The 18,582-nt window shown below is 40.4% G+C and overlaps 2 protein-coding genes across 4 annotated transcripts in view; one reads left to right on the forward strand and one right to left on the reverse strand.

Moving 5' to 3' along the window:
- Positions 1 to 4,742, reverse strand: part of slc43a1a (solute carrier family 43 member 1a) — a 21,358-nt gene extending 16,616 nt beyond the window's left edge. Inside the window, exon 1 of the mRNA XM_077022403.1 lies at positions 4,601 to 4,742. The gene's annotated coding sequence lies outside the window, so the exon portion shown is untranslated. The remainder of the gene's footprint in view (positions 1 to 4,600) is intronic.
- The window catches only part of LOC143527303 (uncharacterized), a 20,315-nt gene extending 3,394 nt beyond the window's left edge, over positions 1 to 16,921 (forward strand). Inside the window, exons 1-6 of one of the 3 annotated variants that reach the window (XM_077022435.1) lie at positions 3,972 to 4,240; positions 10,290 to 10,333; positions 10,426 to 10,619; positions 12,170 to 12,217; positions 12,342 to 12,446; positions 13,182 to 16,921. In XM_077022435.1, the coding sequence (XP_076878550.1) occupies positions 10,470 to 10,619; positions 12,170 to 12,217; positions 12,342 to 12,446; positions 13,182 to 13,319 (441 nt within the window). In that variant the 5' untranslated portion in view covers positions 3,972 to 4,240; positions 10,290 to 10,333; positions 10,426 to 10,469 and the 3' untranslated portion in view covers positions 13,320 to 16,921. Of the gene's footprint in view, positions 1 to 3,971; positions 4,241 to 10,289; positions 10,334 to 10,425; positions 10,620 to 12,169; positions 12,218 to 12,341; positions 12,447 to 13,181 lie in introns of those variants that run through there. The other 2 variants (XM_077022434.1, XM_077022436.1) reach the window with 2 other exon arrangements.
- Positions 16,922 to 18,582: the final 1,661 nt, after the last annotated feature.

The raw sequence follows: 18,582 nt of genomic DNA on the forward strand, positions 1-18,582 counted from the left end.
GTGTATGTGTGTCTGTGTGTGTGTCTGTGTGTGTAGGTGTGTGTGTGTGAATTCATCACACTCAGATCAGAGTGTGCCTTGCAAACATACGCATAACATGTGTGTGTGTCTGTGTCTGTAGGTGTGTGTCTGTGTGTGTGTCTGTGTGTGTGTCTGTGTGTGTAGGTGTGTGTGTGTGTGTGTGTGTGTGTGTGTGTGTGTGTGTGTGTGTGTGTGAATTCATGCACATGAGTGGCATGTCACACTCAGATCAGAGGGGCCTTGCAAACATAGGCATAACATGTGTGTGTGTGTGTCTGTGTCTGTGTGTGTAGGTGTGTGTGTATATGTGTGTGTCTGTGTGTGTGTAGGTGTGTGTGTGTGGATGAGTGTGTGTGTGTGCGTGTCTGTGTGTGTTTAGGTGTGTGTGTCTGTGTGTGTTTAGGTGTGTGTGTCTGTGTGTGTGTGTGTGTGTGTGTGTGTTTAGGTGTGTGAGTGAGTGAGAGTGTGTGTGTGTGTCTGTGTGTGTGTGTGCACGCGCGCATGTGAATTCATGCACATGAGTGGCATGTCACACTCAGATCAGAGTGTGCCTTGCAAACATAGGCATAACGTGTGTGTGTAGGTGTGTCTGTGTGTGTAGGTGTGTGTGTGTGAGAGTGAGTGTGTGTGTGTGTGTCTGTGTGTGTCTGTGTGTGTTTAGGTGTGTGTGTAGGTGTGTGAGTGAGTGAGTGAGTGAGTGTGTGTGTGTGTGCGTGTGTGTGTGCGAATTCATCACACTCAGATTAGAGTGTGCCTTGCAAACATAGGCATAACATGTGTGTGTGTCTGTGTCTGTAGGTGTGTGTGTATGTGTGTCTGTGTGTGTAGGTGTGTGTGTGTGTGAATTCATCACACTCAGATCAGAGTGTGCCTTGCAAACATAGGCATAACATGTGTGTGTGTCTGTAGGTGTGTGTGTATGTGTGTCTGTGTGTGTGTCTGTGTGTGTAGGTGTGTGTGTGTGTGAATTCATGCACATGAGTGGCATGTCACACTCAGATCAGAGGGGCCTTGCAAACATAGGCATAACATGTGTGTGTGTGTCTGTGTCTGTGTGTGTAGGTGTGTGTGTATATGTGTGTGTCTGTGTGTGTGTAGGTGTGTGTGTGTGAGTGAGTGTGTGTGTGTGTGTGCGTGTCTGTGTGTGTTTAGGTGTGTGTGTCTGTGTGTGTTTAGGTGTGTGTGTCTGTGTGTGTTTAGGTGTGTGTGTGTGTTTAGGTGTGTGAGTGAGTGAGAGTGTGTGTGTGTGTCTGTGTGTGTGTGTGCACGCGCGCATGTGAATTCATGCACATGAGTGGCATGTCACACTCAGATCAGAGTGTGCCTTGCAAACATAGGCATAACGTGTGTGTGTCTGTGTCTGTAGGTGTGTGTGTAGGTGTGTCTGTGTGTGTAGGTGTGTGTGTGTGAGAGTGAGTGTGTGTGTGTGTGTCTGTGTGTGTTTAGGTGTGTGTGTAGGTGTGTGAGTGAGTGAGTGAGTGAGTGAGTGAGTGTGTGTGTGTGTGCGTGTGTGTGTGCGAATTCATCACACTCAGATTAGAGTGTGCCTTGCAAACATAGGCATAACATGTGTGTGTGTCTGTGTCTGTAGGTGTGTGTGTATGTGTGTCTGTGTGTGTGTCTGTGTGTGTAGGTGTGTGTGTGTGTGAATTCATCACACTCAGATCAGAGTGTGCCTTGCAAACATAGGCATAACATGTGTGTGTGTCTGTAGGTGTGTGTGTATGTGTGTCTGTGTGTGTGTCTGTGTGTGTAGGTGTGTGTGTGTGTGTGTGTGTGTGTGTGTGAATTCATGCACATGAGTGGCATGTCACACTCAGATCAGAGGGGCCTTGCAAACATAGGCATAACATGTGTGTGTGTGTCTGTGTCTGTGTATATGTGTGTGTCTGTGTGTGTGTAGGTGTGTGTGTGTGTGCGTGTCTGTGTGTGTTTAGGTGTGTGTGTCTGTGTGTGTTTAGGTGTGTGTGTCTGTGTGTGTGTGTGTGTGTGTGTTTAGGTGTGTGAGTGAGTGAGAGTGTGTGTGTGTGTCTGTGTGTGTCTGTGTGTGTGTGCACGCGCGCATGTGAATTCATGCACATGAGTGGCATGTCACACTCAGATCAGAGTGTGCCTTGCAAACATAGGCATAACATGTGTGTGTGTCTGTGTCTGTAGGTGTGTGTGTAGGTGTGTCTGTGTGTGTAGGTGTGTGTGTGTGAGAGTGAGTGTGTGTGTGTGTGTCTGTGTGTGTTTAGGTGTGTGTGTAGGTGTGTGAGTGAGTGAGTGAGTGAGTGTGTGTGTGTGTGCGTGTGTGTGTGCGAATTCATCACACTCATATTAGAGTGTGCCTTGCAAACATAGGCATAACATGTGTGTGTGTCTGTGTCTGTAGGTGTGTGTGTATGTGTGTCTGTGTGTGTGTCTGTGTGTGTAGGTGTGTGTGTGTGAATTCATCACACTCAGATCAGAGTGTGCCTTGCAAACATAGGCATAACATGTGTGTGTGTCTGTGTCTGTAGGTGTGTGTGTATGTGTGTGTGTCTGTGTGTGTAGGTGTGTGTGTGTGTGTGTGTGAATTCATGCACATGAGTGGCATGTCACACTCAGATCAGAGGGGCCTTGCAAACATAGGCATAACATGTGTGTGTGTGTCTGTGTGTGTAGGTGTGTGTGTATATGTGTGTGTCTGTGTGTGTGTGTGTGTAGGTGTGTGTGTGTGAGCGAGTGAGTGAGCGAGTGAGTGTCTGTGTGTATAGGTGTGTGTGTGTGTCTGTGTGTGTTTACGTGTGTGTGTAGGTGTGTGTGTGTGTTTAGGTGTCTGTATAGGTGTGCGTGTGTGTGTGTGAGAGAGCGAGTGTGTGTGTGTGTGTAGGTGTGTGTCTGTGGGTGTGTGTGTGTCTGTGTGTGTAGGTGTGTGTATGAGTGTGTGTGTGTCTGTGTGTGTAGGTGTGTGTGTGTGAGTGTGTGTGAGTGTGTGTGTGTCTGTGTGTGTAGGTGTGTGTGTGTGTGAGTGTGTATGGGGATGTTTTCTGTCTCATAGATGAATATATTCTGAATACCCATTTATTTCCTGTGACGGTCACGCTTGACCGGCAACAACACAGATGTAAATCGTTGGTTTAAAACACTCAAAATCCAATGAAAAAGATGATCATCACTTTTATATGTTCCAGTGCATAGTGTGGAGGATGGCATAAGGCCTTGCAGCAATCAGATGTAAAACACAATATTTATGAGTGGTTTAAGTTGTAAATCGGTCAGATTTGACCCGAACACGACAGGAGGGATGCTTTCAGTGAGTAAGCATAGTTTCCAGAATGTTAGGAGTGATTTATTTTACTCGTATACCTTCATTGGCATGCAACTAGCAAATATTATGTGATACTTGGGGTTTTTCGCTCACACGCCACACATCCGATTTCTCACGCCGAAAAAAAAATCTAGTTTATTTACCTCTGATCCATATCTATGATTCAATGAGTTACCAGTTCGCTCTGGCGCAAACACTGGCGATCGATCGATCGCAATATAATACTTAATTTTTGTCCATTTTACGTTCGCCACCACCCCCCCGGCAAAAATTTACGTTCGCAGGACTAGCATTTCTCTCAAAGTCGAAGTACAAAGTAGCCATAAAGGTAGCCAGAACTAACGAACCAAGACACACTAACGCTTTCCAGATTCATCCTTCATGACATAAACATTACGATAACCCAAAAATGACCTTCAGACATTATCATGTATCTATCATATATTATTGTTGCTTATAAATATCATTCTTCCATCTGCTCCCGCGACATACTAAAACACTATCTGGATATTACGTTACATACATCTAAAACTACGGCACGTCTAGAACTGCAGGTCTAGAACTGCAGGTCTAAAACTGCGGTTGGCTCTCCGGCTGTGCAATTGGATGATGTAGGAAGCAGGAGCGATTACAGGAAGTGACGCAATCGCGTAGCGCGTGTCTCCGTTTTTTCCCGCTAAAGGTCCGTTTGAAGGGAACCAAAAAAAGAGCAAATGTTATATTGCGAATTTTCCTTTTATTGCTTGCAATGTACACATAAAAACATAGATGAAATAACAACCATATCGCTTTAGCACGGGATGGCGGTTTCTACCACGGGATTTTAGCAACTAACCCGGATGTTAACTGGGGCTTGGAGGAAACGGCTTCAGAATACGAGTAGCACATATGAAATACAACCTGATGTCTAGCAGATTTATCTAACAGGTAAACCAGAGATAAACGTCAGAATAACGGGCACGCTCATAAAACTATGCCCAAGCTTATATGCCTCGATATTCTGTTTACTATTGTGTTTATATGTGTATATGTATGTTTGTTTACTTTTAAAAAACACTTGCACATAACATGTTGGTTCATTTAAAATAGGCCAGTCAAGTTACTCTGACGTTTTCCTGAGCAAGAATGTGTAAAAGTCGACAAGATCTCTTATTTTAATTTGCCTATATTAATTATACTTTTGAAAATACGTGTGGCTTGGCCAGCTCAACAAAGCGCTTTGTGACAACATATGTTGTGAAAAGTGCTATACAAATATATTTAATTTGATTTGATTTAGCATCTTACCGTGAATTTTCATGTACCCTTCATAGTAAATGTGAATCATTAGAAACGTCATCTATCGTTTCCTATGGCATCGTTATTGAGTTTGTGTTTTCCAGTATATTAATAGTTTGCATACATGACGTTACTTTCAAGTTATGATCAATTGTAATAAACTACAGCGGCGGTTTTCAACCTGTGGGCCGCGCCACCCAGTGGGACGCAGCAGTACTGCAAGTGGCCGTTGCCAGTAGTTTAGTTAAAGTAATTTATTTTAAAGTTAAAGTTTATTTTAATTTGTCAGTTAAAGTAAATAAATTTTTAAACTTTAACTTAATTAAGTAAAACTTCTTGAAAATAAAAACAAATGTAATTCCATATGTGACAGATATTATGTAAATGAGTTGCAAAAATAAAATATTATATTTTGGTCGAACTCGTTGATCGGTCAGGCGTCGTCAGCCACAGGTGATCGATCGATCGCGATATAATACAACAACTAACGTTCCCCCCCCGCTCAACAATTTACACTCGCCACCTCCTCCAGGTTAAAATCTCACTCCAAGCGAACGTCAAAAGTTGGCAACCCTGTTATCGATAAAGCTCTCCTACGGATTAACAAGATAGTTATGTCAGGAAAAGGTTGAATCTGAAAGGTTGAAAACAGGATATTTTCACAAGGAAAGATCTTGAGGCTACGCCATCAACAAGTTAGACGACAGTAGTTTGTATAGTATGTAAGCTATTTCGAACAGGGCCATGGTTTTTTATTTAATGCTATTCAAATAGGCAACATAGATGCTCTGGTAGCTTTTTACACTGGATGTTAGCTAACCATTTGTCAGCTGTACATGATCAATCCTACCAGGTAAAAATACTCCAGATGTCTAGACATTAACCATTTGTCCAGATGTCTAGATGTCTGACCATTTGTCCAGATGTCTAGATGTCTAACCATTTGTCCAGATGTAGCCCAGCCAACCTGTTGTCTCTAGAGTTTGATTCAAATTATTGCTAATAATTGTTAGAGGAATGGATAAAGATGAAATAGTAAAATATCCCTTTTCCAATTCTGTTGTAGCTATTACATTTATTCTGGTTTTTGATCATTCTTTGCTCTGCACATTGTAATGGAGCAATACAGTGCCTACAGTAATTTAAAAGTATGCTTCATGTTATGTCTGTAATGAGTTGGAGGCACAGATAGAGCACATATGTGTGAAATCCTTAAACTCTATAGGGGTAGTGGGCCTGTGGGAGTAACGAGGGGAATCCATCATATTTCATATATCCAAGATATTTCATATACATGCTGTGATACTATGATGTACCTTTCTGTTGACTGTAATGAGTGGTTACCATTTCACCATTACGCTATTAGCAAGAAAGTGGTGTCATTCTCAGCATCTCACCGAAGTGAATCATCGGTGCACAGTTAATGTCAAAATTTCACTAATGTACGCTTGGGTGAAATTGCATCAGAATATATGAAAGAGCAAATTTGTCCTCTTAAGTAACCATGAAGTTGGTGTCTTGCCTATATTCACCACCATTTCTATAACTGTGGATAGACTTGTATACCGTTTTTTTCAATCCAGCTAGAATATTGTGATATTGTGGTATTAATTCTTAATGCCATCTTGTGATTCCAGTATTTAAGGAGTGTTGTTGATGCGTAACATAACTTCATAACTCTCACCATCATGTGAATGGTGGTAGTAGTTGGGCAAGGTATTTTCATCACTGAGATTTTGTAGCATTCTCATTTACATCTGCAGCCCAAGTTGGTATTTGCCCCCGTAATGGGAAGATGTATTCACCCGCTGAGACTTGCCTGGTGAAGAACTTTGTTGAGCAATTCCTTTAGTGCTCTGGGCACTACATTAAGCAACTGGCAAGATAAAGAGCAATATGTATTTTTGCACAGTACTGCATTGTGGCATTACTGACTGCTAGCCAAAGTGAGAACAAAGTAGATAGAGGGCATTTAAATTGAGAGACCATTAAATTAACCTTTTAAACATAAACAAAAATCAGGGATCCTGAATTGAAGCTATATTCTGCCTACATATCATCATTATTGTACCATATTAAATGGTAGTTCCACAAAGATCGTTATTATTGTAGCGTTTAGCACACCAACAACACAAAAACGTAGCAGGAAACAAGAAACGGGCAGGGCTATGTCACAAACACAACAGGGAGTCGACGCTAACAAACACGAGCAACAGGCACAACATCAACTACTCTAACATAAAGAAGGAATAAGTGCATCACGTCACGGAAATAAGACAATTAACTGGTGCAACAAACACACACACACACACACACACACACACACACACACAAACACAGAACCACACCCACAGAAATACATACATGGACATAGACAGAAGAAACCACACAAACATGCCCAAAGGGAGGGGTCCGGAGCTGTACTGTGGCATTTATTTTATTGGGCAGGATAAACTGGGTGAATTAGGCTCTTCTTGGTACACAACCTGAATATTTACAGTTGTGATCAAATTTATTCAACCCCCAATGCTGCGAAGGGTTTTATGGAATTCAGTGCACATTTGTAATTGTGTTCATAATGAAATCTTACAAGGACTTGTTAAAGAACTAAATGCAACTAAGATAGCATCAATTTTTTTTGTCATAAAGTATTAAATGGCCTTTTTGTGATTTCTTCATTGACACAATTATTCAACCCCTTTACGACTACCACTCCTAAGAACAGAGGTTCATTCCAGTGTTTTCCATCAGGTATTGAAAACATCTGTGGATGTCAACGAGCAGCAATCAAGCATGATAAGCACCAATTAGGCAGATTTAAAAGGACTGTGATACTCAGCTCCTTCTAGACATCTACTGGTGTGTTTCCAAGCATGGTGAAGGCAAGAGAATGGTCCCAGAAGACAAGAGAAGAGGTTATTGCTCTTCACAAGAATGGCAATGGATATAAAAAGATTGCGAAGTTGTTAAATATTCCAAGAGACACTATCGGAAGTATCATTCGCAAGTTCAAGTTAAAGGGCACAGTGGAAACGTTACCTGGTCGTGGCAGAAAGAAGATCCTGACCGCGACTGCTGTGCGCTACCTGAAGCGTAATGTGGAGAAAAATCCCCGCGTGACTGCTAAGGAACTGAAAAAAGACCTGTCAGATGTAGGCACTGAAGTTTCAGCTCAGACAATAAGGCGCGCACTGCATAACGAAGACCTCCATGCCAGAACGCCCAGACGCACCCCCTTGCTGACTCCAAAGAACAAGAAAAGTCGACTGCAGTATGCCAAAAGTCATGTGGACAAGCCACAAAGGTTTTGGAACAGTGTACTGTGGTCAGATGAAACTGTTTGGGACAATGGACCAGCGCTATGTTTGGAGAAGGAAGAACCAGGCTTATGAACAAAAGAACACCTTGCCTACTGTGAAGCATGGCGGGGGGTCAATTATGCTTTGGGGCTGTTTTGCTTCTAATGGTACAGGAAAGCTTCAACGTGTGCAGGGTACCATGAATTCCCTTCAGTACCAGGAGATCTTGGAGGAAAATGTGATGGAGTCAGTCACAAACCTGCGGCTTGGGAGACGTTGGACCTTCCAACAGGACAATGATCCGAAGCACACATCCAAGTCCACTAGAGCATGGTTGAACATGAAAGGCTGGAACATTCTAGAGTGGCCATCGCAATCACCAGACTTAAATCCAATTGAGAACCTCTGGTGGGACCTAAAGAAGGCAGTTGCAGTGCGCAAGCCTAAGAATGTGACTGAACTGGAGGCTTTTGCCCATGAAAAATGGGCTAAGATACCCATAGGTCGCTGCAAGACACTTGTGTCAAGCTATGCTTCACGCTTGAAAGCTGTCATAACTGGAAAAGGATGTTGTACTAAGTACTAAAAAATAATGTCACTAGGGGGTTGAATAAAACTGATAATGATGTGAGCACAGTAAAGACATTTGTGGTTATTCCATCATAAATATTATGTTATGTTTGTCTAATTTATAAGTGCCTCTTTGATATAATTGTAAATAAGATGACTGAAATGATCAAAATCAATGTCAAACTGGCCAAAACACTTTATTTCAGTGGGGGTTGAATAAATTTGATCACAACTGTACATATTGTGCACTCAAGTGAACACATGGAAAAAGGCCTTTTTATTCTATTTCCTCCAAAATTGTTAGAAATGTCAGCCATTCACAAGGAAGAACTTCATCTCGTCTGGCTTACAGTTAACTGGAGGGTCAATATTCTGTCAAAAAAAAGCAATTTCAGGTCAATAAAGTCGTGTTTGGTGCTGTATAGTGTATAGGAACCAGTTTCATTTTCAGCTAAGCTCAGAATGTAATCACCAGTCAGTCATGTATAGAACACATTAGAGGACAGAATATTGGTGCATGCAAGGTGTAGCTATTCTAGTAAGTAAGTAAGTAAAGTAAAAAAGTAAGTAAAATACATTTATATAGCACTTTTCACAGGCACAAGCCACAAAGTGCTTTACAACGGAAAATAAAATAAAATAAATCAAAGACACAAAAACACACACTATAAAACAGAAATAAAATACAGTGTACAAGGTCAACGGCTGCAACCTCCACCACTAACTAAACGCCTGCGTAAAAAGGAAAGTCTTTAGCTGTTTTTTAAAAGTATCTACAGTGTCAGCTGATCTTAAATGTGGAGAAAGTGTGTTCCACAGTTTTGGAGCAACCACCTTAAATGCTCGGTCTCCACGAGTCTTCGTGAATTCTGACCTATTCTAGCCTATTCTGACCTACACGTTTGTTTAAAACACATTTCAACTGTTTGATGACATATTTATTTGAAATCACTTGACAGTAAGACAGAGGTTCTTACTGCAGGAGCCACAATTTTAAGGTATTTTCCATGGAAAATCTATTAAAAGATCCATAAAAAATTAAGAATTGCTTTCAAAGGTAATTTTCAATTTTGTATATATCTCTATGTAAAGTTCACATGTATAGTTCCTATTCCTGATGCTGTTATACACTATATCAGTACACTATATCAGTACTCAAGGAATTTCTCTTGTCCAATCAGATTACTTTTTTGGAACTAGCTGTTGTATAAGCAGCACTGAACAAACACCCACAGCGTTGTTTGCACTTTACATTTTATGTTTGTTAACTTTCCCTTCATATTTTGTACTTGCCTGTAGGCAAATATGCATTATATTGTTTAATTATTGTTGTTGTTATTAAACATCCAACATGCTTGACTTTTATTTAGGTTATGAAATGTTCTGTTCATGTTAGTTTCTGAATTGTGTTTAATTTTTAAAATTTCATTTGACTAGATGTGGGACTGATACAAGTAGCAGCTTGTACCATCACCCACAGAAGGAAATGTTCAGTGATTGAGTTGTTGCTCATCTTTAACACAATCCCACACTCCAACCTCAACATGCATTTTTTATGTATGAGGTGTAATTTTGCAACAAAATTGATAAGAATTCCCAAGAATTGTGATCTCACACAGTTACTAGGGTATATAAAAGAATTTAGCTGGCACCAGACAGACAAAATCTCCCAACAACAGAACAGTAAGAACTTAGATCCCTATTTATTCTTCCAATTATACTCTCTCTCTGTCTGTATGTCTCTCTCTCTCTCTCTCTCTCTCTCTCTCTCTCTCTCTCTCTCTCTCTCTCTCTCTCTCTCTCTCTCTCTCTCTCTCTCTCTCTGACAGAGGTCCTTCATCAGCTGTGGAAGCAAGATGCTTCAAACTTTGATGTAAAATTCTAATATATATAAGTATATACATATTCCCCTTCATTGATCTATTAGTTGACGTAATGCTAAAACCCTCATCTCCGCTCGCACAGTGTGTGCGGTTCCAACCAGGTCGGTGTGTGTGGTGCTGGTGTCGATGTTGTTGCTGGGGGCACATGGCCGCGCGGTCCTGTGCATTACGCCGTGCCAGGCGCAGGAGGACGTCACGCTCCTGTTGGAGAGCACAGTGCTAGAGGTGGAGGAGATGGAGAAACAACTGAGGAGAGATGATCTAGACCCAGAAGAGGTGAGAGTAAACCTGGAGGAAATGTTTGTGCTGGAAATAAGAAAAACTGCCTTATTGTCTTTAAGGCGAAGTGCATATAAGTGCAGTGAGACATTATAGTGCATAGAATAGATTCTACACAGCAAAAATGCATCTAAGGGGGGAAATATGTATCCCAATACATAACAGCATAAAAGAACAAAATGTTGTTAATACTTTCTCAGCACAGACTTAGACTGTGCTGTGTTGGCTGGTACATTTCTGTGTCAGTTTACTCTAGAGGCAAGTCCAGTTAATTTATATAGCACAGGTCCCACAGGGCAATTCAGGGTACTATTCAAATTAACGAAAATATAACGGAGAAATTATTTTATAACTGGACGAGTAGTGAATTGGCATGAAACTGAAGTGTAACTTTTTACAGTTAGTTGTTATCCTGAGGGTTGTTTGCGTCCTGTTGCCATGGGTAGTCTACAAATTCAAAACATTCTGGTGGGGTTATATAAATCGATACAAATAATTAATAAATATTTTGAAGAAATATTTTGTATGTCTACAAAGAAACTTTCAGATTGTCAGAAATGAATAATGTCTTTCAATATATTTTTGTAAAACATGACGTTTAGGTAGATAATCTTTTGATGAAAGGCTGCTTTAACCATATGGGTTGTGGGGGTTGTGGGGGTTAAGGGCACCGTGCAGTGTGTAGGCTCCTCTGCTTCCTTTGTGGAACACGTTTCACCTACAGTGGAATGAAATGTGCAGCCAATTATACTGTCAATCGATATATGGCGCTACCTTTCAAAATCTCTCTCTTCTTTTGGATAGTGTCAATCAAATGTAGGAGACACAAGTCTATTGTATGGAACTTGTCAAGACGGGTTAGACGCGACACGCTTCACGTGGCTGTGGTCACGTGACACTGGCGTTTTGAATATGGTTTGAATATACAGTCCGTGGTTTTGAAGCAGACTTTGAAGCGGTGATTTGAAGTGCTGTGCTTTGGAAGACCGACACGAGGGGCGAAACCTTTCAAGCACCACAGTATTAGTTTACAGCTTCTTTCTACATGGCCATTTATACATTATACCGTAAATGTTTTGTTAAAGCATGCCTCATGTGAACTTTATGTTAATGTTAAGTTGTTATTGCTATTGCTGGATACTAATGCTGGGACTGACATGCCATTTTCACTCATGAACATCTCCGGAACGGTTCCTGATGGACCTTATGAGACAACAGTACAGTGGCTCACAGATGAACCAAGAATCCACTTAACCAGTTACCTTTAGGGTTGTAATTCCTTTAGGCTATAGCTCGCCTAATATAGACACCAGCACCGCAATCCTTTGACATGGAGGAAAAGACAATGACCCTATTGCAGTGGGTTTATTTTGTGTTTGCAAACGAATTATATTGGGCAATAAATGAGAATACAACACTGATGCTGTGTTGTTCTGCACACTGACACTTCAAGAGCGATAAAAAAATATTTTGTATAGAGAATACTTTTCTGGAAGTATGACACTATCATTTATATGTAAAGTAACACATATTGTCTACATTTTCAGATGTACAAGAAATTATTAAACAATGACATATCTCAGAAAGTGGCACAGGTAAGCAGTCTTATTTTATTGCATTTTGCTAAATACTTTTAGACACATTTCTGGATCAGTTTTATGAGCATGCGTTCTGTATAAAAGACGGTTGCAGGTTTTGACACGTTTGTCTTGTATACAGGCCTTTTCTGTGTTGTACCAGATTGAGTGCTACAGCCAACATCTCAGAATCAGCAAAGAAATGCTGGACAGAGCCGCTTCAGTTCAGCAAGCCATGAGGATGCTGGTGAGACCAGGAGGAATGACCTTTCATTTCATCTGACTCTTAAACCTCTATGACCTGTCTGGTACACCTACTTAATTATTTCAAGTGGTGTCTACATTTCGCCAACATTATAATCTACCGGAGGATTATAGGAGGAGTACAGATCTCTCTCATTGACGTGCTTAATTTTCTATCACATCATCCTGCCTAAAGTGTCTTTTGCTGATGAGCCCATAGAACTACTTTTGTTTAATTAGAGCACAGCTGAGTCGAAAGCTGTCATGTCATGTCAGGTTACACTCCAGACACAGTTCAGCTCTGCAGAAGAGCCTCCAGGTGCAGTATTACTGCTCCTGCAGGACGTGCTTCATGGAGCCCTGCCTGTCCTGAAACCTGTCGGTTCATGAGCCGCCCCATTTGACACCGCCCCCCGCGTGCGGTCCTCTGCCCACGTGCGGTCCCCTGTACCTCTAGTGCTGAGTCTCGAGTCCTGTGTGGCGTTGCGTGCCGCCCTGTCTACATGGATCGAACACCACTATTATGGTGGTGGTGGTGGGGGGGGTTCATGTTCAATTGGCCAACCTAATTTTCACTTACCTCAAATCATGTTTGTAAGCTTCCATAAGCCTTTTCAGATGAACCATATTATAATGCGGAAACATTTTCTCTGAGAATGAGATGTTTGCTCATTCAATGAATGTGAGAGGGACCCCATTACAATTTCAGGTCGATGGTATAAGTTTTCTTTTGTCCCAGGGTCACACGGCGTGGTCCCCAGCCCCCTGTCCTCCTCTGGAGCCCCTCAGCTATTGGACAGTTCTGAATAAGACCTTCTCCCTGCTACACCACCTCAAGACCGCCATGCAAGAACTCCAGCTGGGATGTACAGACTGACTCAGCTTTATTTTAAGCCTTGTTTATTCCAAGATTGTTTGTTTTATTTAAATAATTTATTTGTTAATCATATTGTAATCTAAAACATTTGTACTATAAGTTGCAGTTTACTCCAGTTTTATTTATTGTTTTATTTATTCATTTTGTTTTAATTTAAAAATAAATTTATGCATAAATTTAACTTTAAATGCATTGAAAATATATTTACAGTATGTAGTAATTCAACATGTCTATTAGGTATTGTCACGAATATTGACCAGTAAAGTAACCAACCAATAAAAAGTAAAATATTGAAGCTGTGAATAATCTACTAGATGTTATTATGGAACACTTTCTGTCCTTGACATAGAAATAAGTCAATTTAAGGAATTTAAAACAGCAAGTAAGCAATTATATTTAACTCATTTAAAATAAGAGGAAGACATGAACAACATACTTTGAATATATGTAGGTAGTGACATTGTAACATTTACCGTATCATGAAAATGCTAATGGAAAACTCTGTTAAGGTTTTGTCTGTGGACGCTGACATTGCAGAGAATGTGTTGTATTAAAGTACATGTTGTAGAGTCACAGACACGCTGGTTAAACTTTGAGAAAAATGTTTTTTTTTTTCACTTCTAGCTAATGGGCATCAGGTTAGAGAACATTCAAACATTCTAATGGCGGAGTAGTGGTGTGGAGAACTGCAGTGTGTCACCCAGATAGCAGGTGGGGGCTCAGAGGAGTAATTTGTCCACTGGAATAATGTTCCATGAAATCCCAAAACATTATTAACTGAGCCAGGCCTGAATGTGGACATATTTGCTACATGTTGGATCTATGGAAAATGTTTGTATATCTTTAGAAACATAAATGGATGTGGTTTGGAGAAATTCTAGTTTGGTTCTGAAAAATTCACTTGTATTTGATTTAGTGAACCACAATTCAATTATTTGCCATTAATTTATGCAAGTCAAATGCCATTAGATCTGGAACTTAATGTGTGTTAGTGTTTTGCACAGTTGCCACTCAGCACTCTTTCTCACCATTTCTTTCTTTACAGTCCTGCAGCTGTATAAACAACTGTGAAGCCCCAATCAGGATGATTTAAGTATCAATTCTTTTTGGGGCTTTGAGGTTGCCGTAGGCATGACATTTCCCATGTTGCTCATGGCAGAGAGAGGGAGAGACGGAGGGAGAGAGAGAGAGACATACTGGTGTGTGTATGTGTGTGTGTGTGTGTGTGTGTGTGTGTGTGTGTGCGAGAGAGAGAGAGAGCATAGATTACTCGGCTAGGTCCTCTCTGGGGTAAGCAGTGCAGTATTTGATTTGTTCGATTAGGGCAGAATCTATCATTACTCATCCAGCAGTTGTGTTTAATCCTTTATTTAATATTTAATATTTTTTTAAGATTGAAGAAATTGTGTTTATGAATTGGGCAGATTGCCAATCTGCATGAAATATATGTTTCTAATTGCCACCTTAGGTTAAGAGATTAAAGAATGGACCACTTATTTATACAATTAGACAATAGCATATGATGAATACTGCAAGTTCATGGAATCATTGAGAATACCAATTGCTAACAAAGATCTTTATAGTCTAGAAATGTAGTTTACTTTAGACTGAGGGATGTAGCTGAGCTTTGGCTGCATTTTTGAGAGAGTGTAACACTGCAGCGTGAGAGAGACCAGTGGAACAGGAAGTTAAACACAGAGTTCTCCCTTGCAGCTATGAAGAAAGATCCTTATTCTATGTAGATTGTGTTAAGGTCAGAAGACCTTGGACGGACACTTAAAATACACTGGCTGTCAAATGAAATTGGAACAGGGCCTATAAAGCTCTACAGCATTCTTTCAAAAAGGCTTCAGGGATCCTTTTAACAATGTAGATATCCCAGCAGTGTTCATTGTTAAAAATTGATTTGCATTCTGCAGTTGTACGTGTTAGCACTAGTAGTCCTATAGGCCATTCTCACAGTGTGGATTAATGTGCGAGTAATGTGTTCTTCAGCAAGTTTGAGGACAACGGTATGTTTGAGGATAAGCCACAGGGGATGATCAGAGCGGAATTCAATTCTATTTAGTTGTAATTATCATTCCTGAGTTTGTGTCTTGATGACCAGAGTGCAATCAGTATGAACATATAAACAGTCTCTCTCTCTCTCTCTCTCTCTCTCTCTCTCTCTCTCTCTCTCTCTCTCTCTCTCTCTCTCTCTCTCTCTCTCTCTATCCCACTCCCTGCCCACCCCCCCACCCCCCCCTCCTGTTCGCTCTTTGTCTCTCTCATGTGGTTTTGATTTTCCTCCTCAGGCAGGGGTTGGAGTTGGGCTGAGCTTGAGTTTCGCTGCAAAACTGGAGGGATTCCACCTTCAAGCCCAAACTTAATGGCTATAGTTTATTATTATTTCTCCAAATGGAGGGTGTGTTTAAGATGTGAAACTAAGAGGCATGTGCTCCATCTACAGCGATCATGTTCCCCAGCGACCACCAGGTGGCAGCAGAGCACCTAGGATTTGTGAACAGATTTTAATCAATCTAGGAAGTATGCTTTCTTACCCTCTCTCTCCACCCTTTTCCTCATATATTCACAGTGTACACAGTGCAAAGAGCTTTCAGTAAATACTTGCAATGTACAGGCTATAAACGCACTGACTACAACTTCTAGACGTCCAGTCCAGTATTTTCCATCGTAAATAACATGCTCACTGGCACTTTGGGTCCACAGTTTTTTTTGCAAATAATTAAGGAAGCTTGTTATACAGAACGCCGCCTGAGTGTCCTTTTACTATGTCTCACCGTTAATCTCCTACCTAAAGGATGTAATTAGGAAAGTCAGCTAATGTTCTCAGGGGTTGGAGCCGTCAGAGGCTGTGTGCTCTGTGAGGGCAGACATTAGCAGAGTAACCCCAGGATCAGTGCTGGTTAGAGTGTCCCCATCACCTAATGTTCTCTGTACCGGCAGGACTCTTAGGGAGTGAAAGTTCTTCTGAGAGAGGCAGCGAGAAAGGGAAAGAAAGAGTGAAATGATGATTATCTTAAATGAAAAGATGAGCTGGGAGAGTGATAGATGGGTTGTGACCCCCAGCGACAGACATGATGGATGACCATGAAAGACTAGAGAAAAAGAGAAAGAAAGGCAGAGGATAAGGTTAGATCGTAGGAAACAATATAGTCCTCAGAGTCTTCAGAGACATACATTGTGTCGCTAAAGCACCCAGATACAGTAGCCTGTATATGAGGTATTGTATTGTTCACCTTCACATTTAATATTTTTTGTTTGTGTTTAGTCTTACTTGTACTGAAATATTTTCCACAAAATGTCCGGAGCATGATTGTTATCTTATTTGCATGACCTGTTAAGGGTTATTAAGTTAAATCATTTGAATCATTTTTGCGAAGCCACAAACCAACTTTTTAGCTCTCTGTACCAGCTGATATTAATCATTTTAAATGGCAGCTATAACTCTTATTGTCATTTGAAGTGGACTTGTAAATCTAGAACCGTATAAGATAAAGTTTATTTGTACAGGCTTAAATTAATGTAGCATGTGACTGTAGTATGTTGGCAAAGGTTATGAGCAAGTAAATTGAAACAATGCCTTTAACATATGATTTTTATTTTATTTTTATTATCTATTTATTTATTTTGCCATTTTATTGAGAGATAAAGGCATGATATGCCACATATGGATTTATGTTTTTATATAAATATATAAATATGCTTATACTGATGTGTTGTATTCATATTAAAAACTGACAAACTCAGACAGTAGATTTATACCAGTACTCTACTAAGAATGTAGAACGTTTTAAGGCATTTTGGAAACAAAATATATTCTTAAGTGAGCAAACATGTTTGAGTCAGATTTGAGTTATTTCTAAATCATGGGTTGCGTTAAATAAAAATGATAAAAATAACTTTATCAATTTATAATTAGTTGGACCCCATTCATCCCATGTCTGTAGACTTGACCCTTACCACAACACTGCATCTTCAAGGTTACAGCAGGTCATCAACCCTTGCTGGAGGTCATGTATCTGACCTCTTACCTTATGAGCTAACATGTGTCTGCAATTTCACCCCCAGTGTGTGTGTGTGTGCATGCACGCAGGCGCCTGTGTGTTTGTGTGTGTTTCACTCCAAAAGCAGGTGTGTTACCCTAAACAGTATCACTGAAGCATTGAAATGGGAAGCTCCAGTGCATTTCATTTTTCATTGTTTCAACAACATGTCTTTACCTTGATGGTTCCCACTAAATGGAACATATCGTTTCTTGGACTGAAATGGAGTAATGAAAGAATCTTTCTAGTTAAATTCCAGACGAGGACGCCTCTTAAAATACCATCACAAACAATCTATTCAGAAGCTAACACAAAGTGGAAATAATTTGCTAACAAATGATTGTCACATGTAGAATGCATTCCACAGCCTTCTAAAATATTCACAAAAAATCTAGTGACTGAATGATCTCTGATATCTTTTGTGCTTTGGAGACCTTGGGCAAAGCTGTGGTACAAATGCCCTGCTCTGTGGACAGTGTATCTCATGGTTTTCTCAGATGCTGTTTGACATTATGTGTATGTTAACAAAAACTACAAAACAAGAATTTTCTCAAATGCTATTTGGACCTTTGAATTATTTTTCTTCTCAATTTTGCGTGGAAAGCCTTAATGTTATTTGGAAACTTCATTAAAAAACTTTGAAAGCTTCATGAAATATGTCCACAACACAACGACACACAGGATAGATAGATAGATAGATAGATAGATAGATAGATAGATAGATAGATAGATAGATAGATAGATAGATAGATAGATAGATAGATAGATAGATAGATAGATAGATAGATAGATAGATAGATAGATAGATAGATAGATAGATAGATAGATAGATAGATAGATGTGTGTTTCAGAAAGTAGCTGGTGTACCGTGCTTAGTGATTCAGAGGTAGTCAAACATGAAGTACACAAGTGGCCCTTCATCAGCTGTACAAATAAAGTGAAACTGTACTTCACTGCAATTTTACTACCCCTCACCCCCCCCCCCCCCCCCTCTCTTTCTCTCGCCCTCCCCCCCCCCCCCCTCTCTCTATCCCTCTCTCTCTCAGGACATTATTCACGACTGCTCAAGCCAGCACATTGCTTGCAGCCCTTTACAGGTAGTTGCTGGTAGCAGAAGAGCTCTACTCTACAAGAGCCCTTAGAGTAATGGAGTAATATTGACTACAAATAGTGACTCTGAGTAATAGTGACTAGAAAGCATAATCATACTTTAAAAC

This window comes from Brachyhypopomus gauderio, chromosome 11 (genome assembly GCF_052324685.1).
Source record: "Brachyhypopomus gauderio isolate BG-103 chromosome 11, BGAUD_0.2, whole genome shotgun sequence".
NCBI classification, from domain to species: domain Eukaryota; kingdom Metazoa; phylum Chordata; class Actinopteri; order Gymnotiformes; family Hypopomidae; genus Brachyhypopomus; species Brachyhypopomus gauderio.